The sequence below is a fragment of the Trachinotus anak genome, unplaced genomic scaffold (assembly GCF_046630095.1).
Source record: "Trachinotus anak isolate AG129_WGS33_773 ecotype Australia unplaced genomic scaffold, CSIRO_AGI_Tana_v1 ptg000034l, whole genome shotgun sequence".
In the NCBI taxonomy this organism is placed as follows: domain Eukaryota; kingdom Metazoa; phylum Chordata; class Actinopteri; order Carangiformes; family Carangidae; genus Trachinotus; species Trachinotus anak.
In genome coordinates, this window is record NW_027273885.1 from 452,501 (window position 1) to 478,825 (window position 26,325).

At 44.6% G+C, this 26,325-nt stretch overlaps 1 protein-coding gene and 2 long non-coding RNA genes across 19 annotated transcripts in view; 2 read left to right on the plus strand and 1 right to left on the minus strand.

The window, feature by feature from the left end:
- Nucleotides 1-26,325, plus strand: part of LOC139614492 (uncharacterized) — a 157,359-nt gene that overhangs the window by 32,056 nt on the left and 98,978 nt on the right. The gene's annotated exons all lie outside the window — the stretch shown is intronic.
- LOC139614486 (RNA-binding protein Musashi homolog 2-like) overlaps nt 1-26,325 on the plus strand; it is a 131,663-nt gene that overhangs the window by 6,360 nt on the left and 98,978 nt on the right. For all 16 annotated transcript variants that reach the window (XR_011687054.1, XM_071471801.1, XM_071471809.1 and 13 more), the window contains exon 5: nt 5,030-5,071. Coding sequence is in view for 15 of the 16 variants with exons in the window: in XM_071471801.1 (XP_071327902.1) it covers nt 5,030-5,071 (42 nt within the window). In the remaining variant the exon portion in view is untranslated. The remainder of the gene's footprint in view (nt 1-5,029; nt 5,072-26,325) is intronic.
- On the minus strand, nt 20,997-22,592 carry LOC139614477 (uncharacterized). Of its 2 annotated transcripts, none has more exons than XR_011687052.1 (2): nt 21,535-22,592; nt 20,997-21,103 (listed from the first exon to the last, which is right to left on the minus strand). It is a non-coding gene; the product is annotated as an uncharacterized lncRNA (long non-coding RNA). The 2 variants fall into 2 exon arrangements; XR_011687051.1 differs by having other exon boundaries at nt 20,997-21,108.

A 26,325-nucleotide genomic window follows, 5' to 3' on the forward strand; every position in this document is an offset into this window, starting at 1 on the left:
AGACTCACAAAATCACTTTTAAAAACACATTTCTCTCACAACACTTCTGAATAATCTCTTTGAAATATTTCACATATTTTCACATCGCACATTTATTATTTTTTTAATTGTGTTTTTATTGTAATTTCTCTGCATGTGATTATTTGTTTTGTTCTTTTATTATTGTAAATCACTTTTAATCTCTGATTTTGATAAGTTTTATGTAAATAAACTCTATTATTATTATTATTAATTATATTTAACTGATGCAAGAAAACACAGTAGATATAGAGAAGATATATGAATTAATTCATTCATGCTGTCATGAATTAGTAGCGTATTCATATATAACCACCAACTGTGCGTCAGCGGAGGAACAGACATGGATGCTGCTGTGTGAGGAGGTCACTGTTACCCTCATCTCTACAGGTCAATACATCTTCAATACAAATACAGACTCATGTCGTGGGGACGTCTCCATACCAGAGTTCTGGGAGTCTGCAGAATTCCCTGCTTCTCAAACCGCAGTGTGCTAACACACGCACGCGTTCACACACACCTCCATACAGACGGCAGCAGTTTAAACTGACGAACACTGGGACAGAGTCATGGTGTGAAAATATTCATTTGAAGTCAGTGTTATATTGGAACAGACGGAGCAGTGACGGCTGGAGCTGCTGACGTGAGCTCCCAGCTCATGTTATGAGCTGTTGCTGTTAGCCTAAACAAGCTAATGTTAGCCTAAACAAGCTAACATTAGCATAAACAAGATAACATTTATGAAAACCTCTTTGGTAAAAACAAGCAGCGTCACATTTTCAGATGGACCTGGTACCAAAGTGTCAGTTCTCATGACGTGTGTTGTAATTGTTGTTCGATGATGTTGCGGCTTTGATTCAGATGCAGGTTTGTGGAACTCGTAGAAGATCTCCTACACGTGAAGAACACAACCTTCAAGAGGTGTGTGTGTCTGCGTGTGTGTGTGTCTGTGTGTGTGTGCGTGCGTGCGTGTCTGTGTGTGTATTTGTGTGTCTGTCTGTGTGTGTGTGTATTTGTGTGTCTGTCTGTGTGTGTGTGTCTGTGTGTGTGTGTGTATTTGTGTCTGTGTGTGTGTGTGTGTGTGTGTGTGTGTGTGTGTGTGTGTGTTTGTCTGTCTGTCTGTCTGTCTGTCTGTGTGTGTGTGTTTGTGTCTGTGTGTCTGTCTGTCTGTGTGTGTGTGTGTGTGTGTGTGTGTTTGTGTCTGTCTGTGTGTGTGTGTCTGTGTGTCTGTCTGTCTGTGTGTGTGTGTGTCTGTGTGTCTGTCTGTGTGTGTGTGTGTGTGTGTGTGTGTGTGTGTGTGTGTGTGTGTGTGTGTGTGTGGTGTAACTGAGGCCTCAGTCCATCTGTTTCACTCATGTTTGGCTGAGGAAGATCAGCACTGAGTAAAGAGTGTCTGCCTGTTTCGAGAGCTCGTAAGGAGAAGCCTCTGAAGCAGCGTTTAGACGGCGCGTCTCCGGAGACTGAAGCTGTATTCCTGCTGCCTGGAACATGTTGTTGTTAGATGGGAGATTCTGTCCATGAGTCCAGATTGTTGCTGCAGAAACTGGCTCCAGAAGTTGTTGATGTGGATCAGTCTTACTTGGTCTCATGGTTGTAAACAGCTGTTGGGCTGTTGTAAGGAACCATTGAGGCTGTTTCCTCTTATGATTTATATTAGAAATTTAATTTATGATTTTAAAATCACATTCCTGCTTGATTCTTGTTCTGTGGTGTATTTTGTGTTTCTGTTGTTTGTCTTATTTTTATAGTGTGATGTTTAAACACACTCTGTAACCTCTGCCTCTAGTTGTCTCTCAGGGTTAGGGTTAGGGTCGAAACAGTGACTAAAGACAGTGTTGGGTGACATCATGAAGCAGTGTGGGATCATGGGAGTTGTAGTCTCCCCCTGGTCTGGCTCCTTCAGTGTCAGTGGTTCAGGAGGTTTCGACCTGGAGCTGGATTCTCCACAGAGTCTTCTCCTCTCCACAACAAACAGATCAGCTGATCAGAACCAGTAAAAACACTGAATCAAACTGTTTCACATTTAAAGTCAGTGATTGGTCGACACTCTTCAGTGACACAGGACGTCTCTGATTGGCTGGAGCTGAGCTGATAACTTCAGATCCAGACGTTCGATGACTAAAATCCTTCATCTGGTTCAAACATAAATGAGACTTCAAACTGGATCAAAGTCAGTTTGAGCTTCTGTCAGACAAACACAATACTGACACATGAGCAGACAGGATATGACATCACTGACAGGCGACCAATGAGACGGAGCGTTACCATGATTAAAGTCACAGATTTCTGTGTTTGAGAGCTGATGCAAACATTAGTAATGATGGAGAACAGAGGTCTGGTTGATTTTCACATTTAATGGAGAAATGTTAGAGATTATAACTTAAGGAAGTAACGTGTTTTAAGTCTTTTGTCAAGTGCAATTAAAAAAATAAAAGTTCATCAGACTGTTAACACTGATTCTCTGTCTCTGAGCTTCATGTTGGGTGAATGGTAGCTGTGCTGCTCTGGTGTAGACCCTCAGACGTGTTGAATGATTTAACAGAAACCAGTGAGTAGTTTGTGTGACCATGTTTTCTGTCTAACCCTGAGTATGATGAGTCAGTCAAGGTTTCTGAGCTGCTCTGTCGTCAGCTGCTCACATGATGCTGTAAAGTGTGACAGACAAACAGGTTGACAGTTGAACAGTGTGGAGCCTTGGCAGAGAGCAGGTGAAGCTGTGACTGAACAGGTTTCTGTGTTAGAGTCAGACTCTGTGTCTATTTCAGTCTGCAACACAGTCAGATCCTCCTGCTCTGTTCTCCTCTCCCTTCTCTCTGTTTGCAATGAGAGGCTCTTGAGAGGCTGGACACACACACACACACACACACACACACACACACACACACACACACACACACACACACACACACACACACACACACACACACACACACACACACACACACACACACACACACACTTAAGTAATGCTCTTTCCTCCCTGCAGATATGTGCAGAGGAAAGACAGCAGTCCCTTCAGAGGAGGAGGATGAAGGTGATGCAGTCAGCCTCATTAGCTCAGACAGGTTCAGTCTGACAGGACCAGGTCTGGGCTCAGAGCTGCTCCAGTGGCTTGTGTTCAGACCACAGGTGTAGAGCTGCCTGAGCTCAGAGGAACGACGCTCCATGTTTCTCTAAGTGATGAAATAAAATCTCCACAGGCCACAAAATCTGTTGAAATTGTGTCATAAAGTGTCTGTCATGAAGAGAGCTGATAAAAACAGTAAATGATCAAAGTCGTCATGTGGACATTTAAGGTGTATTGACGGATTTCCAAATCATGCATTGAGTAAGAGTGAAGAAAACATTCCGCCTTAACAGTGTGTGGCAGCTGCTGGTAGCCTCTGAGCTGCTCAGTGTGGAAATGGTTCATTAGTAAAAGACAGAAAACATCTTTTCATTCATCCTCCGCTCTTCTGGCGTTTCTTCATCTGTGATGATTCACACAGAAACACGACAGTCAGACTGTGACACTGGGACAGAGCTAGCTTAGCCTAGCCTGTTAGCTTAGCTATGTTCTCATGGTATCGTCTGATGTCACTGAGCTGATGTTTGTCTGATGTTCATAAAGTCAGTCTGACATCTGATCATGTGATCAGAGTTGACTGATGTATATCACCATGGCAACATGGTTACATAAGCTTCAAAACGAGCCACAGCTTCACCGTGTGCCCTGGCTCTGAAACAGGTGACACCACACCTCCGGTGTATGTTTCCATAAGTTTGTTGAATACGTGACCGTCCAGTGAATTCATTTCAGGGTCTTTGATTTTTCTAACGTTGGACTGATTTCGCCTCATCTCGTTGATTTCTAATCATCTGTTCAGTGACGTGGTTATCGCTCAGGAGGTTCACGGTTCAGCTGGAGTGTTTGTAGAGAGAGGACAGTTCTACTCTGTAGGGGAGCTGGTGGATGTCTGTATATGGTTAGCTTAGCTTAGCATAGACTAGAAGCAATGGAAACAGCTAGAGAGGCTCTGTCCTGAGTCCAGTACACCTGTAGAGATCACTAATCAACACCTTTGTTTAGTCTGTACACAAACAGCAGTGCATGCTGGGACTATTTCTTGGTGAACACCAGTTGGGTGCAGACTGTGCCTCCTCCTGAAGTCTCCTGGACAGACTCTCTGCTCACTGACTGTCTCTGGAGCTGGAGACACAGCCTCTCTCTTCACTGATCGCTCTACAGATGTTTAACAGCTGGATTAGCCCAACAACATTTCCTGCTGCTCCTGCTTCACATTAAAAGTGTTCAAGGGGCAAAACATGGGGAGACTTTTACTGTGAAACTGTCACAGGAAATGTAGCGTCACTAACCACGGTCGCTCATCAGACACAAGCTAACGGTCACTGTGATGGTCGTCAGTGGTTAAACACTGTAGAACCAGAGAAGTAGGAGAAGCCACAGTGAGCTGGGAGACGAAGTCTGTGTGAACCAGTAAACCCAGTAAATCGTCTGTTTCTTGAACCAGTGGGAGGAGACAAAACCTCTCAGCCCTGGAAACATTTCACCAGATGTTCTTCTTCTGTTGTATTCAAGGAGAGCAGCTCCTCAGAGTGCGCTTCCTGTTTCAAACAGCACTCTGGGACATGTAGTCAAACATACTTCCTGTATGTCCGTGACTACAGATGTCACCAAGCAACCAGGAAACCTCAACAGAGTTATGATCTGAGGATAGCAGCTGTCAGTCACACAGACTGAGGTGGGAGGAGTCATGACCTCATCACTGATGTAATAAACACTTTAGACAGAATTTAGTGGCTGTTTGCTTTTGCATCATGTACACTACCTGTATGCATAATTTCCTGTGGATTCCCTCTGTGCAGTGGTGCTGTTCAGTGTGTTGACGGTGGCCTGACAGTGACTGTAGAGAACACAGAGTGAAAGCTGTCACTGTTTCTCCTCCTGCAGTTTGATGTGTGTTTGTGTCTCTGGTTACCTGACTTACGGTCATGTGCTTCCCTCCTGCAGATTGACCCTAAAGTTGCCTTTCCTAGACGTGCTCAGCCCAAGGTAAGAAGACTTTCCTCCTTTACCCACAGGTGTGTTGAGACTGCTGTCAGACTCAGGTCCATTTACACACATGACAGATTCTGAGTGAGACACAGTCTGATGGCTGGAGCTGTGTGTGCAGTAGTTTACTTGCTTTGTTGTTGCTTTGTATCACACAGAGGAAGCTGTTGTCTCTTTGGTAGTTCTGGTTTTAAAGGGAACTGGCAGAACCAGGCCACTCAAGACCAGAGACGGTGTTCTCTATAGGTGGATGTGACTGTGGGACTGTTTCCTGCTGCTGTTCTCTGTCTGGTTGAATCCACAGACTGATGATGAACCTGGACGTAGACTCCTGAAGAGCCTTAAAGCTGCGTCTCTCTACTGACCATCAGGGGCGAATCCACTGGTTGGAAACAGAGTCTGATTGTACTGAAGTCTCTGTGAAAATGTCTCTGCTTCTCTCTGATTTCTTACCTCAGTAACGTTTCCTGATGAGTTTATGTCTCAGTCTCTAGTTTCAAGTCTCCTTCAACTCAACATGATGTTCATTTTAAATTATGATCCATTCAGAGGAAAATAGACCATAAAGCAGGTAGTGGCTGTTGGTGACTGTTGTTGACTGTTGCTGACCGTTGTTGACTGTTGCTGACCGTTGTTGACTGTTGCTGACCGTTGGTGGCTGTTGGTGACCGTTGCTGACAGTTGATGACAGTTGCTGTTCGTTGCTGACTGTTGCTGACTGTTGCTGGCTGTTGCTGACTGTTTGTTAAGCCTGTAGACACTCGGACATTCAGCCCACACGGTGCTACAGTATTCTGTAGATGACACCTGTGGTCTGTGTCCCCTGTGTGAGCAGTGATGGGGGGCCAGGGAGGGTGGAGTTTACAGTCACTATTTGAATAAACATGAAGTTGACTCAGGGACGTCCGCAGCAGTAAAAGCAGCAGAGCTGCAGCCAGACTGAAGGTTTAACAGGACCTGCAGGTTTGTTCTGGACCTGAGCAGAAAAAATCTGAGGCTCATCCAGACTCACAGGATCCAAACACTGGCCCACCTGGACCAAGTGCTCTGTAAAAGTCTCTTCTTTTACGTGACACTCGTTCACACTCACCCTCTCCACTGAGTGATGAACACGTCTCATTTTGTTCAGTATTATACAGTTTATTTAAATAAATGACTTCACCTGCGTCTCCGTGTTTTGTGAGGACGTGATGATGTAATATGAATATGATGTTCATATCACTGATTTGGGAGCTGCAGAAAAAACTTAGATGATTAGTGAGTGAGCTCAGTGTCAGACAGTGACTGCTCCAACATGTGAACATGTCAGGGACATATGGGAATATTTGATATGTGGATGATTCATTGACTTATTCTCATGTCATATGACTGCAGGCAGCAGAAACGATCATACTGAAGCAGCTGCAGAGTCTGTGTGTCTGTGGTGCTGTTGTAACTAATAACTGATGAAGTGACTTTTATTTTGACATGTGGATCAGTCATCAGATTAATACCTGATCCACTTATCATGATCAATAAAAACTGGATTTGATGCTGATCCGGTGAGATTGTAGAGAGATTTCTCAGATGGTAGAAGTCCAATCTACTGTGATGGTTAAAGGTCGAAGCGTCATCATCAGCCACAGAACATGAACATTAAAGGACCGTGTGCGTCTCTTAAAGTAGAGTCGTCATCGTGCAGCTCCACCTGACTCAGGTCTTAATGAGAGAGCAGCAGATGTGCACAGCTGCACAGGGAGAGTCAGACGTGGAGCAGCGGTGGTCTGATGCTACAGTCGTTCTACTGGAGAAAAAAACAATATATAATATGATTTTATTTTTAGAACAGTCAAACTGTCTCATTTATAGTCCTCTGTGGGATCAGCAGCTAAAACCTAATGAGTGAAATTAAAATGAAAAGAAAAACGCCGGTTTGTTTGTGTCTGCAGGTCACAACAAATCAAGGCTGAAGCTGTAAACAGTGAATCGTGGGTTCAAACCGCTCCACAGAGAGAAGCAGCCGAATTTTAACTAATCACACAAATTAGCTAAACATCAGAGACCTCTGTCACCACAGAGGCTTTCTGGAGGACTCATGGTGAGGGGGGGGCAGCCCGTACTTACAGCACCACCATCGGGCCGACTGACATCATGTTTTTGTGTCTGTGGCTCATTCCAGCTCTCAGCGAATTGATCAAAGACTGAAGATGGTGGATATTGATGATAAGGCCCCGCCAACTTTCATCAATCAATCACCTCAGATTTTGGTTAATACTTGACTTGTATGAAGTTTGGTGATACATATTGTTGGTATTTGTGACGCACCCTAGAGGTCGGGCTCAAAAGGTCTCCTCTGTATCACGGCCTGTAGAGATCTCCTCCAAGTTTTATGATAGTTAATGAGGTGTGGCCAATATCTTTCTCTTTTATAACGCAAATTAGTATTTTACGAATTTGGTGTTGCTGCTGTCAAAATTCATAAAGTTCTATTCATTTCACTGTTTTCACATTATGCTAATTAGGGTTCATAATTAATTAATATTGATACAAATAAAGATCAACTAACAGTGTAGAATATGTCAGCAGATGACTGACAGTCCCTCCCACTGGACTAGTTCCTGTTTTGTTCCTTGGGCTGTGTCAGGACTCGTGGTCCTTCTCAGGTGCTCCACAGACTTGTCCCGCTTCACTGATCCCAGTCCTGCTGCAGGGTCACAGTGGTTTCAGGAGGTGGGGGAGGGGAGGTTCAGTCAGACCCTCTCATTGAGTGACATTAATGAGGAGAGCAGTTGAACAAATGCTTTCGAACAAAGACAGAGCCTCATTTCCTCCTGTGGAAACTGCTGCCTCTGGTGTCTTCTTCTCTGCACGGGAGAGGACGCAGCCTCCGCCCGGGCGCTCGTTTCGCCCACACACGTCCTCATCTGCCGCTTCCCGCTGAGCGAGCAGACGGGCCGGGCTGAACCCCTCTTTGACGAGGAGGATGTAGGAGCAGGAGGCTGCAGGTACGGATCATCTGACAGGAAGCTAGAGATGAGGCGCACAGATCACAGGCTTTTATAGTGTGGAGCATAAAACTCATGTTTAACACTGTTCCAGTGCAGGTTTGAAGAGGAGCTCTGCTCTGATTTATTGTTCACACATAATTACAGATTCTTCTCGGCACATTATGTAAAAATAAAGTAGATTTTCCAGTGATTCTCACACAGTCACCACAGGCTCAGTTGTGTCTACACAAAAAGTGTTACAGCGTGTTTTTCAGTTGTGCGTTTGACAGAACTGAAACACTTTTATTTTGATTCATGCAGCTGTGTAACACAGATCTGACTCTACCAACAACAACAGACTAATCAGTTACAGGTTTCCTCCCCTGATCTCACCCACCTGAACACCTATTGTTCCCTCAGGTTGAGATTTACCTGTGGTGGTGCAGAGTGTGACTGATGTTCACAGACTCAGGCAGTTTAACGCATCACACGCAGGCTATCGCTAGCTAGACGGCCGCCCAGTTCTGCACAGTCAGACGGGGTTTGTGAGCGAGTGGGAACGGGGTAGTTGTGCAGAGAGAGGAAAGACGAACACTGATGCAGCTTCACAGAAGAAACGTTTTTTTACGCAACATCAAACTACATCGATAGAAACAGTTTCATCTCTTTTGAAAATGTCTTGATTCACTGTAAAGAGTCGACCACGCAGCCCTCAACAGGAAGTTAGAACCAACTTTGTGATCTTCGGACAGATGAGATGATGGAATGAAAAATTTGATGATCTTTGTTGTCATGGTTACAATGATAACAAACATGAAAACCAACATTGTAGGACAGACACTTGTCTTTAAACTGTTCCAGCTGTAGCTGGTGGTTGTAGCAGGGACGACTTCAGCAACAGTCACCTGTTAAAAGCTCCTCAGGCTCTTTACTACAGCTCTCTCTCCACCCTCCAGCTCTCACTCACTGCTTATCTGTTTCTCTCTGTAGAAACCTTTACTGCTGCTCTCTTGGCTGCCACTCACAGCTGAGACGTCTGATTGGTCCTGAACAGCACGTGTGATAGACGGCCTCCGTCATATATGCAGACTCACTTTCTCTGTGGCTGCCTGTCTAGTTTGCTGCAGCTCTTCCTGCTGCATGATAAATCTGATGCTAAATTTAGAGTCAGTCTTTCTCCAGCAGTGAGGGATTACTGGCAGAGCAGGAGGGAGGATGACGAGGGAAGAGAGAGAGAGAGGCAGCGGCATGCTCGCTCGCTCTGCCAGGCTCACTAAGAGCTCCCAGGCCATTTCTGCTCCGTCTCATTTAGAAGAGCAATCTGCAGGCCAACAAGCAGCTGAATGCACGGGGCCCAGCGACGTTAAAGGCCCATGAGTCTGTGATTGTCAGGCTACAACTTCAGATCACATCATCAACAATCTAATCTAGATAACTCAGTTAACTAGTATGAAAACAGGACCCTGAAGGCAGCAGGACTCATGTTAATAAATCTGCAGCCACTGATTTAAAGCTCCATCCAGTCTAAAGGTAGATGTCCATGTGTTTGTGATTATAAAGCAGGTCTAGGTTCTATATTAATACTGTGAAAGTATCAAAGCCTCAGTCCACAGAGAAATGCACACAGCCTGTATTCAGAAACTGAGCCTTAAAACCAGCCGTCAGGACTTCTGGAACTTTGTGATGTCACAACAAAGCAGTCACCACCCTTAGCCATAGTCCAAGCCCCACCCACTTGGACCCCAGTCCTCCAACCTGATCAACTGTTAACCCTCTGATCTCCTGAAATAGCACCTTATTGTGATGGGCACACTGGACCTTGGTTCTCATGGTTACAATAATAAACACGCAGACTGTACCAAGAGCGGCGTGCCTACCTTTGTCACCATGGTTACTACAATAAAGGTCATGGCTTAGTTAGGTTTAGAAAAAGATGATGATTTGGGTTAAATAAACTACTTTTCCCTTTGCTCCTGTCATCATTACTACGACCACTAGATGTTGCCTAGCAACAAAACCTAACTACAGGTCATAGTAACCTGCTGACAGACGACCTGTGGACTTGTTTGTTACAGGAAAGACTCTGTAAGATACATGAGAACAAAGTTGGCGAGGAGCAGAGGAATTCTGGGAAAGTCGGGGTTCATTCTGGATCATGAGGCCTTTGTGTTGTTGTATCTGCATCACTGTGTTGAGGTGGGAGTAAATCCTACAGTCATGATGCTCAGACGTGAGGACGGTAACACAACGATGCTGTGAACACACGAACAGGAGATGAGGTCGAAGCTGTTCTCAGACAGAGGCGGGTTCTGTGTAAAGAACATGACCTTCCTCTCAGAACAAAGTTTACTTCAAATATTTGGGTGAATTGTGAGGAGCTGAGATAAATAAATCAGAGGTGCAGGTACATCTGCTCCCTCGTGACTGATGCTCGTGGTGATGCTGTAAATATTGTATTTGTTGTTATCGAACAACTGATCACTACAGGTTTGTACATGCAGACGTGTGATGAACACTCAGCAGAGAAGTGGAGGGTTACAGTGTGAAAGCAGCTTCAGAGGAGCAGTGATCCAGGTCTGCAGATTAACATTTTCACACTTGGTGTTTCAGCTCAGACGGAGTCACAGCACTGAGGCTGATCCAGGCCCAGCTGTGTGTCCTGCAGGACGGGGTCAACCCTGCAGAGGTGCTGTTGTCTCAGCTGCCTGCTGACATCTGAAAAGGTCACAGCTTTGAACGGAGCCGTCAGGCTGTTTGTTTCACTCACATCAGTGGTGTTTTCACATTCGTACACGTCTAAAGCCACTTGTTGTTCGTATGGATTTTTATGCCTCTGACGACAGAGTGGAAGGTTTCCAGGTCGTCTGTCTGTCTCATTATCGTGAACGTGATATCTCAAACACCTTGAGACCAAACATTCATTTGGACTCAAGAATAAACTGATTAGAATTTGGTCAAAGGTCAAGATCACGGTGACCTCACAAAATACATATATGGCCATATCTCATAAATTCATCCACTAATTATGACACAATTTAACTCAAATGTCTATAAGAATAAACTGAAGTGATGCAGTTTATATCCAAAAGGTCAAAGGTCAACTTTGCTGTGACATTATAATGTCTGGTCATTATTCAACACTGTAACTGAGGATGGAGAATGTGACCATGTTTCCTGTGACTGACTGACTAAGATGATTAACACCAGTCAGTCCTGGTCTGAAGGTCTCAGTCTGACCATCTTCTAACAGCTACTTCCTGCAGGATAATGGTCCACGTCAAAAACTGGTCCAGCTCAGTCTCAGACCTGGATCCAGTAGACCCCCTTTGGGAGGTGGTAGAACAGGAAACCTGCTGAATGAATGTGATGCAGTCGTGTCAATGTGGAGCAGAAACAAAATGATGTAACGATCCAACAGGACCATCCTGCACCATCATTGTAATCACTGTAATCAATCAGAGCCACGCGTCACAGAAAGCTGAGGTTGTTGCTGTCAGGAAAGAGGTGTGAGGATGATGGATGATACCTGCTGCAGCAGTGACAGTGATGCTGAGGTCACCAGGTGCACACGCAGGTAATGTAAAGGCTCAGGCTGTATTTTCTCCAGCCGAGTTACAGCATCACTTCCTGTCAGGAGTTTATTGTCCCACAGCACAGACCTGCTGCTCCATCCTGCTAACACTAACACAGGTGATCTCTGATGCTTCTTGCCTCCTCACATCCTCTGACCTCTGACCTGGACGTAGATTGATGTCGGCCATCACTGAAGATTTTTCCAATCCTTTCAACGTGTCTCAGAGGAGACGAGGAGACTTAGGAAGGTTCCTCACTGAGTGAAAGGACCTGAAGTATCTAGGTGGCAGCCATGATAAGGAAAGGAGCTTCAGTGTTTCCTATCTTATCTCCTTTAGCCTAGGAAACACTGGACCTACCTCCACCAAAGGAAAGGAGATCATGCTGTCCCACAATTCCTTGCTGCAGCATCATTAAAAACAATGCACTGTTGTAGTTTCATCGCAGCAACCCTCCACCCTCCACCCTCCACCCCCCCAGCCTCTTGCACAATATGGGGATGAACTAAAATGAATTCTCTACTTAATAAATGTATAAACAGGTCAAAACTTGGTGTTTCTGATTGGTTGTTAACAAAGTGAAACTTAACTGTAATGTTAATAATAATAATAATAATAATTAATAATAATAATGATCCATCATTGTAACGGTGTGGATTATAGAAATGACAGGAAACGTAACACGGAGCTGAAGGAGACAGTTAATTCAGATACGTGTGTTTTACATATTCTCATTAAAGAAAACACTCAGAAGCTTTGTTTACATTTTTCTTCCTCCTTTTTTAATATGTGCATCTCAGGTCATCCAGGAAAAACATATAGCTACAGTTATTGTACTATAACTATAATCCTGATCTTGGTCCTGGTCCTGGTCCTGAAGAGGACTCAGACTCACAGAAACTCTTTGGTCTTTGACAAACTTAAATGAAACTATCCAGATTTTAATTTAGACTTTTCACATCTGTCTCTACTACCGCTCTCTTCTGTCAGTGATTAACAGGTTTTAATTGTCTGTTCAGTCCTGGACCAGGTCCCGTCATGAGCCCGTTCCAGCTGAGTGTCTCCTCTGAAGGAGGCTGGAGGGAGTGAGGTCGTCCTTGAGACGTGAGTGAAGGAAGTGAGGAGACATGTTCAGAATGTTAAACAGCCACTGTTTGTGGACGAGGTGCTCGTGTTTCGCAGCAGCGTCATGTTGATGAAATCGGCTTTTCACATTTCATATTGTCAGCTATGGATTATGTTTGTTGGGCAGCAGTGTGAGGAAATGATGTTTCCTTAAAATTTAAAAGTAGAATTTGTTGACACGAGTTTAGTTTTGTTGTTTTGTTGAATTTCCTGCTGTGTCTTATAAATCTGATCCGTCCAGGCAGGCGTCACATGACCTAATCTTTAAGAGGTGGAATTCATGGTCTTCATTCAGCCAATGGAGCTGACATCACATGACCTAAGGATGGGACTGTGGTCACATGATGACAGGTGTGTTCTCTCTCTGGTTAAAGATGGTCCTGAGTGTCCTTCATCTTTCTCCACCTGTTGTCATGTGACTGAATTTCCATACTCGGGTGATATGTTGACACCTGCGACGTCTTCATGATAACTGAACACCACCTGCTGATGGAGACTTCCTGTTGCAGCTTCAGATTAACTGTCAAACTGTGTTTCCAGGTCTCAGGAAATACCTGGATTAACATCTTGTGCTGTGACACAGATAAAACAGACAGTTCATGTCGTGTTTACTGCTCCATCAGCTGCGAGGCTCCTCACAGGTGACGCTGTTCACAACACAGCTCTGGGTTCTGTGCTCTCCAATTTTCCTGCACACACTCAGGTGAGTCTGAGGCTCAGTGGCTGCTCTCTGATTGGTCGACTTTGGTGTCACATCAATACTTTAACCTGCCTCTCTAATCTTTACGTCAGGCTGATTGTTGGTGAGTGTCACAGCTGCAGCTCATAAACCTAGCTGGATATTAAAGTAGTCGGAGGTTATTACCTTCTTCTGTGTGTTTCCTAAACTGTGGCTCTGGAACCATATTGGCTGCAGAATAATATCCTGCATCATATCCTGATGTGTATTTCTACAATATTTCTTTTCTTCGTCCTCTCGTGTCTGTAGACCGTCTTCACACCAGCGTCTGTTTATTTTACTCTAATTCTTGTCACTGGGAAGTTTTTCCAGTTTTTCTTGTTGAATGTGTTGAGATTTAGTTAAATAATATCATGGTCTGATGCATGTAAGTATGAGTTTTTATTAATGATCAATTTCATTAATAAATGACTTTTGTTTAAGTAAATTACTGATGTCACAGCATCATCATTTTGTCAGTGTGTACCAACACCAAAAAACAGACAACAGAGGCTCCTGCACACACACACACCTCCATACAGAGGGCTGTCACTGTTGGCCTACAAGCTAACGTTAGCCTAAACAAGCTAATGTTAGCCTCCAAGCTAACGTTAGCCTAAACAAGATAATGTTAGCCTCCAAGCTAATGTTAGCTCAAACCCTTTCTTCAGTACCTACAACATCTGTGGTCCCCACAGTCCTGTAGAAAAACGAGCACCGTTACTTTTCCAGAGTTTTGGCACCGACTAGTTACCAAAGTTCTGCTGACGTCTCTAAGGTCGACACATTTTAGTGGAAATCTGTTGTAATATCTGCAGAGCAGTTGGTATGAACTGTTGTATTGTAGCCAATGATTTCTGCTGAAACTGTCCAAACAGTGAGTCTCTGATTGTCCTTTGATGGCCTCAGTTGACTCGTGTATGTCTTTGGAGGGCCGGCCTGTTCGGTGTCCTCAGAAAGCCTGCGGGGTTTGTTGTCCATCTCGAGGGCTCTGTAATCAGCCTCAGTCAGAGGAGCTGGACGGCAGAGTGAGGATCTGCAGTGTTTCACCTCTTTTAGCTCTGCTCTCTCTCCGTCTCCATCAAAGACAACAAAAGCAATTAAAGTCATGAGCCTCGGAAGGAGCGGGTGGAAAATGACTGCTGGCAACAATAGGTTTTACCCACAGTGCCGAGGCTCGTAGGAGTAAATGTCAAGTCCCTGCGGTGGGCTGGGGTTATGGCTCTGGGTTGCCATGGCGCTGCCTCCGGCTCTGTCCTCAGTGCTTCACTGACTCTTTCTGTCTTTACGTGACTTTGGAAACATTCACCTGCAGATAATGAGACATTTTCCCTTTCTTTACTCACATAGGTGTAATTGAAAACAAGTGCAGGAGCTGTGGTGTCCTCCTCAGTCACCAGGACACAGATTCAGTCTCCAGTTAGATCTGTTTGCGATCGATAACAAACTGCTCTTTTTATTTCTTCCTCTTAACTGAAGGTAGAAAGTGTGTGTAGCTGCAGTGACTGTCTCAGACTCAGCTGTCTGAATCCACTGGAACACAAACACTCGCTCCCCCCCGTGTGTCCTGAACAGCGTCTTCCTGTGGTTGTGCCTCTGAGAGCTGGTTAGAGAAGGACGCTGCTGTGCTCTGCAGCGGGTGTGTTTGTTTTACTGCACAGCACAGCACTGTCCCTATTGTTTCTACAGCTGACATGGGTGGATGGGTACCTTGGTGGGGAGGCAAAGCTATCGACAGGCCCTCCCCCTCCCTCTGACGGCACATCTGGAGGCCTTTGATTCTGGTACTTTACTCCAGCTTAAAGCAGCCATGATCAGTATTTTTAAAGACAGGACATCCGATGAGAATGAAAACAGTGATGTATGAAGGAGTCGCTCACAGTGATGATGCTGCAGAGTGAGTTCAGATCTGACTTTGACACATGGTCTTCTTTTCAAACAGATCTCATTAAAGGTGCTATATTTACATATTTAAAGCTCCACACAGTCTAAAGGTAGATGTCCATGTGTTTGTGATTATAAAGCAGGTCTAGGTTCTATATTAATACTGTGAAAGTATCAAAGCCTCAGTCCACAGAGAAATGCACACAGCCTGTATTCAGAAACTGAGCCTTAAAACCAGCCGTCAGGACTTCTGCAACTTTGTGATGTCACAACAAAGCAGTCACCACCCTCAGTCCCGCCCACCTGGACCCACCATCCAACCTTACAGGATTTGGTTTCTCTCAGTGTTTACCTGAAATCTGCTGTATTTTTATTGGATCACTCTGCAAACAGTCAGTCAATCAGAAGAGAGGCTCAGATACCTGCAGGCAGGGAGACAGGAAGTGGGATGAGCCAGAGCAGAGACTGAACTTCTAATTAAAACACTTACATATAGCACCTCATGAATAAATAACAGCTCATACTCCATATGAACTCAGCACAAAGTCTGATTGGCTGTGACACAGTTTGTAAACAGAAGAGAGGATTGTGGGTGAAGAGCAGACAAACATCTGAAAAAAGCATAAAGATACCGCAACTTCCTCTCAGGATTTTCAGAATAAAATCAGAGCAGAAACAGGATGCAGAGATTGGTGAGTTGGACCTTTAACCTTGAAGTGATAAGCTTTGTGTTCAACTATAGGCACAACTAATCATGTGGTCATCGCGATTCTATCAAAAACGATGGTCCCATGACCCGCCCCCAGCTCAGCGTCTGTCTGTCCAGCCTGCGACGCTGTGTCACCTAATGACTCTCAGTCCAGTGTTCCCACTCTTTCAGCTGCTGAACATGGTGGAGCATTTAGCAGCTAAATAGCAGCTGGTGGAGACCCAACCCAGAGCTAAAAGAGCGGGAACACTGGACTGAGAGTCATCAGGTGACACCACCACACATGGATCATCATGTTGATCTGTAGCTGCTGGATGTGAAGATAAACAGCTGCTTGGAAACAAGCTCAACATGATGAACTTTAGAGGTGACGATGTGTCGATGTCATTTTCAAAACATCAGTTAGTGATGGTTGAAGTAAAACATGGAAACTGTTTTAATATTAATAATAACATAAAGACAAAAACCATTTTGAAATCTGTCTCTCAGCTGCTGCCTTATGAATTATTTTAAGACTTTATGAGTAACACTCTCATTATTAATAAGCATTTTGCAGCAGGAAATAACAGCACATGATTATGAAAACTAACTGTCAGTCAGTACATGTGGAGTTAACTGTTGGATCTTTTGCTGCTCACCATCTGTGTTTGTTCTGGGGAAACACCTTTTGCTCTCGGCTTTTCTTCATCATGATTCAGCTGCGTCTTCAGCTCTGGTCCAGCTCTGTCTCCTCACCACACATCTGCACAAGGCCACAGAACTAATGTATGTGGTTCTGCAAGTACAGGAAAGTGTTCAGTGCTTCTGTGTGTGTGACAGTGTTTGAGCAGGCAGGCCCACAGCACGCTCTGTGATCAGGCCGACTTTATCTCCCATCATGTGCAGCTTAGACAAACAGCTCGGCCTCCCAGAGCTCTTAAACCAACGCTCTGCAGCCTTGTAGGAACAATCAGGAAAAGCCCTGGGTTCCCCGGCTGCAGCTCGCTGCCAATAACACTGAGCTGCTGCTCAACACATCCACAATTCACTTGGTCTCTCTGTCTGGCATGCCTCGTGCTCTCGCCCTGTAGTGTTCAGGCTGCTGTCTCCTGTGGGGAATGCCAGTCGCATTTTGATTTTACATTACGTTACATGGATATGTGCACACATCCATACCTGAGAGCAGAGGGCTGGTGTATATTCATCAGACAGGTGCAGCATTACTGCTCATGTACCTGTTGATCTTATGATCTTACTTCGCAAAATCCTGTCAATCTTCACATCAAATTCAAGAACTTCAAGAAACTTTCCCACTCAGATAAAATAATTGATGATTAATGATATAACCACTTAAAAATGCCCAAGGAAACATAACAATATGGTTTTGTGACAGAAGTTGAACTTCGGCTATTTGTTTTTGTAAAAAATTTGTGGTCAGTAACACTTTATTATCCATGTTGTTTCACCACTGTTGAACGCGCTGTCCCATAATTCCTCTGTTCAGATGCTGTTAGATGCAGCAGGAAGTGGTCTGTCTTCAGGTTGTTCCTCCCGCTGCAGCATCATCATCATTGAACACAGCTGCATTCAGATTGCCTCGGTCTGTCTGCCTCATAATAAACAGACAGACGTCCTCATTTTTTCTCCGCCCTCTGTTGGTCATGAAACCTCATCATCATACCAGCAGTGCATCACACTCTCCCTGTGTGCTTACCAGGGATTTTCTTCCCCTGTCACTGTCAGGATTTAAGGGTAAAACAAGGTGCAGATTTGACAGAGGTGCAGGCAGCGTGGAGCAGTGTGGGTCACATGACTGATTCAGGAAGTCTTCCCTCTGTGTTTCTATACTTTGTCTTTGCTTTGGAAGCACGCAGACAGTTAAAACATGCACAGTGGAGTTTAACACCCACCGATCAATGTCTGAGTTCTCCTCTGGGGGGGCAACATCATAACGCAGGTTACTTCTTGATTGAGAAACCTGGATCAGGCCTTGGCCCCGCCCACCACCTGCTGGCTCCAGGTGTCCAGGTGAAAGAGCAGAGAGGATGAAGATGTTAGAGGAGGAAACATCAGAGAGACTCAGCCTCATGTTGGAGCCTCAGTCAGACCCAGACTCAGATGAGGAGTCTGTTGAGACCAGAATCAGAGACTAGCAGACGGATCAGAACAGTTAGCGTAGTTAGCATCTTTTATTTGTTTATGTTGTCTGTTAGCTTGTAACTGGCAGTGGCTGACACAGTGTTAGTGGTTGTGCTAATGCTAATGCTAACTCTGGCTCTCTGTACTGACAAGGTTTCAGGTTTATTTAGCCCCGACCCCCCGTCCCCACAGGCTGACAGGATTGGTTCCTGAGGTTCTATGACGTATGAATCCCAGACTGTCTGAATCTGTGTTTATGAGACTGTCATTGGTTCAAGGTGGAAACACTCAGTTATGGTGTCGACTGATTATTTCATCATCATGTGTCTTTATTATAGAACAACATCGTGTGGACGTTAACGAGGTGAAACAGTTGATCTTCATCAGAGGGACAGGGCCTGTTTGTGTGACTGTGTTTTCAGGTGTTAGTCATTATCTCCTGAACTCTTAGACAGTGTCAAAGAACCTGTTTGTGCAGTAACTTTGATTTTCTCTGTAGTTATTTGTGCATGTGTCTGAATCTCCACCTGGTGTTATTGGTCTGCAGAAAGAATGTGAACTAATGATCAGGATTTGTTTCCCAGATAAAGCTGATCAGTGATGTCCAGCGAGGAGCTGCAGCTCGTGGAACATGGAGGCTGGGGGGTGATTCACATTCAGTCTGTAAATACACTGTAGTCATCAATAAATCCTCTGGATGCCTTCACTCTGCTCCCAGATAACAAGCAGCTCTGATTAGCAGCAATTGAATCTTTTGAGGCGTCCGTGGCTGAATGATTTTCACTCGTCTCCTCTCTGCTCTCCGACACCTGCTCTCTTGTTTACAACATTTTCTCCTGACACTGAAATCAGCCTGGATGTTTGTGCCATAAAAGTTCAGACGCTCGAGGTTCCTGTAGGATTCTTCTCCATGAAACTGTCACATGTGAGATCAGTCATGAGCAGACATCAGTGTTAGTGCTGCTTATTAAATCAGTTTGTTTCTCCACTTTTCCTCCAGCGCCTTCATCAGGCTGAAACACACAACACCTGACTCCCACCAACTGTGTTTAGTGCTAATGTTAGCATGCTAACACAGCCATCTATCTATCCATTAAACATGGTAAACTTCATCATGTTAGCTGTGTCTCTAAGCCCCTCCCTTGCTCTGTATATAAGCCCCTCCCCCCGCTCTGTCTGTAAGCCCCTCCCCCCGCTCTGTCTGTAAGCCCCTCCCCCTGTTCTGTCTGTAAGCCCCTCCCCCTGCTCTGTCTGTAAGCCCCTCCCCCTGGTCTGTCTGTAAGCTCCTCCCCCTGCTCTGATTCATAGATGTAAATAAATAATAAATGATGCTTTGTTTGTGAGGACAGTTGAGTTTGAACTTGACTCCAGAGGCTGTGGATTGAAACCAGGCTGAAGACTGATGGGGTCATTCAGGATTTTATTTATTCTGGTGGAAGAACTGTGTGTGTGTGTGTGTGTGTGTGTGTGTGTGTGTGTGTGTGTGTGTGTGTGTGTGTGTGTGTGTGTGTGTGTGTGTGTGTGAGACGTGACTTTGCTACTGCATGGAAAAAGTTCTATATTTAGCTCTGGGATTGGGGGGTGGGGGGGTGTTGCTCTGTGCTTGTGTGTGCCAGCCCCTGTGGACTATTTCTGTCCTGTGATTACCAAAGAGCAGCACACATGCACAGACACGCACACACACACACGGACACACGGACACACGATCAGACAGACGGTTTATCAGACGCAGCCTCCCTGTGCCTCTGGGGGTTAGGACCCCCCCCCCACCTGAAGATGATAATTATCTTTTATCCACGTCGAGAGTGAACGACAGACACAGTCTCATCAGTGTCTGCTGCTGTGGATCCATCATGGCAGCAACAGTTACACACAGAATCACTTCCTCTTCAGGGATTAGCCTCCAAAATAAAAGAATGAGACTTTGAGGTTCTGACAGGAAGTTCCAGAGGTTCTGCTGCTTGGATGACAGAGCTCTGAATTATCAGACGTTGTGTGTGTGACATGAAAACAGTTGAGTGAATCAGACTATGACATGTGACTGTGACCACAGAGACACAGGAACAGAAACAACTTTTAATTTGTTAGATTTGAATACTGATGGTAATGAATCAGGAGAAACTGACTCAGCATCACTGACACCTGAAACATAAAATATATTGATACAATCATATAACTGTACATCTGAGGTTGTGAAGACCCGCCCCTACCCTGCTTCTGATTGGCTTACCATGATATTAACTGAACCAATCATCACTTTTCATGTCTGAAGACATCCTGAAGGAGTTTCTGCAGAGCTGAGGTTTAATCTGATAAAGTTTAGTCTTTTTTCTGCTGAAACAAACACGATGTGTTGGTGAAGAGAACAAAGCTGACGCTGATCTCAGCCTTAATTTTCTCAGTCACCTTTGTCTCCTAAATATTGTAGAGCGCAGTCATTATCATCCATCTGTGATCTGTTTGATATTCTCCAATCAGGGACGAGTGAGTTCATCTGTGAGTGGACTGAAGGGGGGGGGGGCTCAGAGGTCAGAGTTCAGATGATAGATTCTGAAGGAGAATCACTGTGGATATTTCATATGTTATAAACTTAAATCTTCATATATTTATATCTGTGATAATAACATCAGTCTTTATGTGTGGACATACTGTAAATGTCATATTAGGTTTCTGTATCAGTCTGTTATTACTAGGGTTGTCACGATACCAGAATTTCAGTAGTCGATACCAATACTTGTGATTTTCCACGATTCTCGATACTAATTCGATACCACAATTAAAAAAAAACCCAAAAAACCACGGCGGCCCGACGGCGGAGTGGTTGGGCGCGTACCACATGAGCAGATGCTCTCAGCAGGTGAGCGCTGGTTCAACTCCTGACCGGCCTGACTCTTTCCTGCGGGTCATTCCCCCTCTCTGCCCCTGTCCTGTCACTCTCTGCTGTCCTGTCAATAAAGGCAAAAAATGCCCCAAAAAATATCTTTAAAAAAAAACAAACAAAAAAAACAGAACCCATGTACTTTTAAATTCTCTAATTTATTGAAAACTGCTTTAAACTGTCAAGTATTTAACACCACTATAAAAACAAGCAATACTGTGCTTTATGGTAATAAATAACAACAATATTCAACTATTTACACTCAAAAAAGAACAGCAGTGGCATGGAGCCTTCAGGTATATAAAACAAACAACATTCTTCTTCTTATAAATATGCAGATAAATAACTAAACTACAGTGGTGTGGAGCCTGATCTCACATAACTAAAACCTCTAACACCAGCCACTGTTTGCATGTCGGCTTGTTTGGGTCTAGAATTGCTCCGTATTCATCCGCCTCCGATGCAAAACATTTCCACTCGCGACTCTTCGCACCTGCTTCGTCACGGAGCCGACGTGTTGTTTCCGCTCCCCCCTGCTGAAGCCCCTGTCATTGTTATCCACAGGCTGCATATAAAAGTTATTCTCTCAGGTTTTCTTCTTCAGCGCCGCTGACTGCTCTGTGCTGCTCACACGCGTCACTTCCGCCAAGAATCGACGCGGCTCTCCGCGGGAAAGTTGAATATTCGGTTCTGACGGTTCCAGAAAAAAGGTATCGATGTATTTTTTGCGAGTTGGTATCGAATTGGTACCGGAAGTATCGGTTCTTGTGACAACCCCAGTTATTACAGACGCTCTGGAAGGTGACAGTTCATGTGTTGCCTGAACAAACATCTGCTGCTGTAGATTCATTCAGGTTTCAGTTGTAATGGACTGAGGATGAAGTTACTTTGAACATGATAGAAACACAGGTATCGAAATCTGGATTCATGTGAAAACTGTTTGTTTCAGAGTGAATTGAACTGAAACTTTATCACTGTTGTTTTGAAAACAGCTGAATCCAGAAACCTGTTTGTAAAATGTGACTGAGCTGTGAAACCCTCAGAATAACAGATCTAATCTGCAGCGTTCACTCAGAGATCACCTCCTGCCTCCCCTCGTTCTCCTTCCACGACAAGCTGTGTGCAAGTGGTTGAAATAAGCGGTGAGACAGGAGAATCAATGTGTAGGCTACAGGGCAGCGGAGCTCGAAAAGAACGAACTCCCGACTCGCTCATCAGCTGGAGGAGACTGTCAGACACTGAGGAGGCTCCACCTGAAGAACCAGAGGAGCAGACTGATCCCATCTCATCAGAAGATAAATCTGTGGTTTAAGAACCAAAACCACCTCAGTGTAGTTTTACATCTCCTCTCTCAGGCTTCTCTCTGGAGCTCTGGTAACAACAGGTCAGTCAGCCAATCAGAGGAGAGGATCTGACAGTACGTCACTCGCAGTACAGTCTGCATTTATTATTGTAACCATGACAACCACGGTCCAGTACGCCTGCCGCCATAGGGGCGCTATTTCAGGAGACACTGCTCTGGGTCGTATCAAAGGGCTGAAGTTGTTCATGTTGGAGGACTGGTTGAGTGAGGCTGCTGTGGTGGAGGTGGGTGGAGGTGGGTGGACGCTCTGTGATTGATGCAGGACAGACTGAGTCCCACTGAGGGAGGCTGTTGATGCTGCACTTTCAGACGTCTTATCAGATGCAGACAGAGCTGCTGCTCCATTTACCTTCAAATAGATGGAAGAGCGCGTCTGTCTGTCTGTCTGTCTGTCTGTGTGTGTGTGTGTGTGTGTGTGTGTGTGTGTGTGTGTGTGTGTGTGGTTTTTTTCAGTCCTAGTAGAAGCAGCAGCTGATGGATGGTGTGTGTTGAGGGTGGAGCTGCTGCTCCTCTCTGACCTCAGACTGTTAACATCCTGCTGTCAGCAGAACACACACTGATCTGAGCGCAGTCGGTTTGACCCACTCAGACGTTCAGGTCTGATCCATCAGTGAGAGGAAACTACATGTCACATGACACTAATGTGTGGACTGGACACTGATGATCACATGATCCCAGCCACAAACCTGAACCTGCTCCCAGTAACACAAGAAATCTGAACAATTAGAAATGTCTGTGAAAGCAGCACAGATTGATAGATAGATAGATGACTTTATTCATCCCCGAAGGGAAATTAGTTTGTTACAGCTGTCCGGTGTATTATAATACAAAATATACAATAGAATAAAATACAGAGGTAGACAGAAAGAAATAAAAATACAGAATGGCAGATATAAATAATAATATACTATGTATATGCATATGTAAATGGAAAGTGCAAAAAGATGGATACAAATATTGTATGAATATGATATATAATATCAATACGGTTAGTATTTGGAGTGGAGTGTTGTGATGAAAATTCAGAGTGCAAAGTGTGTGTGTGTGTGTGTGTGTGTGTGTGTGTGTGTGTGTGTGTGTGTGTGTGTGTGTGTGTGTCAGCCTGCTGACCTGTAGGTGCCACAGGGAGTGTGGCAGCTGGTTGGCCTCCGGGCTCTGCAGCTGTGTGAGTGCTCTCCTCTTTTTTCCTATCTTTGCTGACAGTTTCCTCTCCTTCAAAAACTTTTTCTTTTATCAAGTGTCTCTGTCCTTCCACTTGTCCTTCCCCCTCATCCCTTTATTTATTTACCAGTCTCTTTAATGAACAGCAGGCTGATCATCAGTCTGAATTACTTCAGAGTTTTTCAGCACGTTTTCTTTTTTCTGATGAAAAATGTTCTGATGTTCAGTTTGTGCTGAAACTGTTTCAGAGACGTGTTGGTTTGACTGTGGTGGTTTTGAAGGATGTAGTTTGTGCGGCTGCTGAACTGTCATGGGTTTGACTGACAGGTGCTTTTATTCGTCCTCCAACCTGAACGACCGGTGAGAGTCTGCTGAAGTCTGTTTCCAACCAATGAGCGCTCACACACCAGAAGGTGGCGGTCGTGAACCAAAAGGCTGTTTGCTAACCACCAAAAAACACCAGAAGAAGAAGAACTGTGTTTTGGATTTATGGCGGCTGAGCTGAGCTGCTGGAGCCGCTGACGTCAGGTCGGTTTGACGACTTAATGAACAAATTCAAACTGAAAACATCAGAACAAACAGAAACATCAGGAACGAATCTGAAGCGATGACCAACCGTCTGATCCGACCCAGAGCAGGGTCTCCTGAAATAAGCAGAACCGGACCTCGGTTGTCATGGTTACAATAATAAACACGTGGGCTGCACTGAGAGCAGCGCATCTACCTTCATCACATTACAGAAGAAAACGAGCTGTCGTTCAGGTTGGAGAGGTTGTGTGGCATAGATGAAGAGAGATGACGAAGAGGAGGATGTAGGTGTAGAGGAAGAGGAGGATAGTGACTGTTCCCTCCGCTGTAATAGAAGAGCAGAGAGAAGGGTGACGTTATCTCTGCTCTGCAGTAATTGAGCTTCCTGGTCAAATTCCATTTAAATGAGCCTTTAATGACTCAGAGTGAGGAAGACTCCTCTTCCTTTACATCTACACACAGAAAACTTTATCGAGCAGCTTCTGAGCCGCTGACGAGTTTTATCAGACCTCGCCTGATGAGGAGCGTCGATAACTCCCTCGCTGCTCCCACGGTTCAGGATCTCAGGAGGGGGCGGTGCGAGCACTCATCTCTGCTTCCTTATGTCCATAAATGGTAACGTGGGGACAGAGGCAGGAACACAGCAGGGAGAACAGGCACTTTAAAGATGTATTTGGCCTCCAGCGTAGTGGTCTAAGTCATTTGTTAAGTGCTTCTAACTTCCTGGCAAAAGTTTCCAAGATTTCCCTTGAAGCTGGAGCTTAATTAGCAGGTACATTTTTTATAATAGCTTAAGGATCATCGCCTCATTTATTCTGTTATTTTTTTTTCTCGATCTCCTTCTATGAATGTTCAAATATTTTTTTTTTGTTGGGCGACTTATTACTAGAAGCAGGACCTGAGCCAGGGCCAGATGAGGTGTGTTCTCTGCTGTAATGATCAACGCTCATCACTACGATCAGCTGTAGGGCGGAGGTGGTGGTGCAGAGCTGAACAGGTCAGTTTATCACACCTGTGAGGAGGAGGGGCCATGTTGTAGCTGTAGGACGGAGATGCAGGAGTCATTGATCAGTCCGCCCACACTGACAACTTTCAGTTTAAAACTTATCTCTTCTTCTCTGTTTCAGTTTTAAACTCGTCTCTTCTTCTCTGTTTCCTCCTCCGTCCACTCTCCTCCAGAGTCTTCAGCCTCTGAAACAGAGACTTTCAGAAACGCTGCTGGACCCGTTTTAGTCTAAACCTCCAGGTTGTGTTGTAGTCTGGACGGACACAAACAGAGACCTTTGGATACGATGATCTAGATGCCCACGGTGGCTCCTGATTGGCTCTTATCAGCCTGGACTGTCACCAACATTAAGAAAGCTCAGATTTCCCGCAGTTCAGTTCAGTGGTAGAGATTCAGCTGGGCTCTGTGGGAGCGCTGAAGCTGGTTGATAAAGATCCTCATCTAATGAAGGATCTTAATTAGATCTCCCTCACTGCTGCATGAGGAGGGATATGAAAAAGAGTTGTCACTCCTCTTACTTATTACAAACCCACAGACCCCGTCCTCCCCCGGCTCAGACCACTCACATCTGTTTCTGACTACAGGCCATAAAAGTTCCTAAACACAAAGTCAAGACAACTGTTGTGAATAACAAGTGTTCCTCTAAAAAACTGATTTAATAACTTGAGAATCAGGGAAAGTCAGTCGACTGCCATTTTCTTTAATTTTGTTCAATTCATGTTTCTTTCAGTATTTTGAGGCGTTTTATTTATTTTTGTTGTTTTTTTTCAGCAGCTGGAAGAAAAGAATTTCCACATGTGGGATCAATAAAATAACAGAGCGATTACTGAAGCCCTGATGTTTGTTCCATAAATTTATGATGAAAAAGACACAAAAATATATGCAGACAAATAAATCATGATAATATAGAGTCATTTAATATAATGAAATATCAATACAAACTAAAGCAGGATCACTGATAAAACCAGAACCACTGGAGTCCAGTGTTTGATGGATGTATGTTGATGGATTTTTAACGATGTCCATAGATATCAGGGAGATGTCGTGTTCACATGGCCACAAACGACTTTGTTCATTTTTGAGTCCAGGTGAATGTTTGTGCCAGATTTGAAGACGTTGTGTCAAAGTGTTCCTCAGATATCGTGTCCACACGTCCGGTCCTGGCCGTCGCTGCAGAGCCATAAAAAAACATTAGTTTTAAAAAAATAATCTTCAATTGTTAAAAA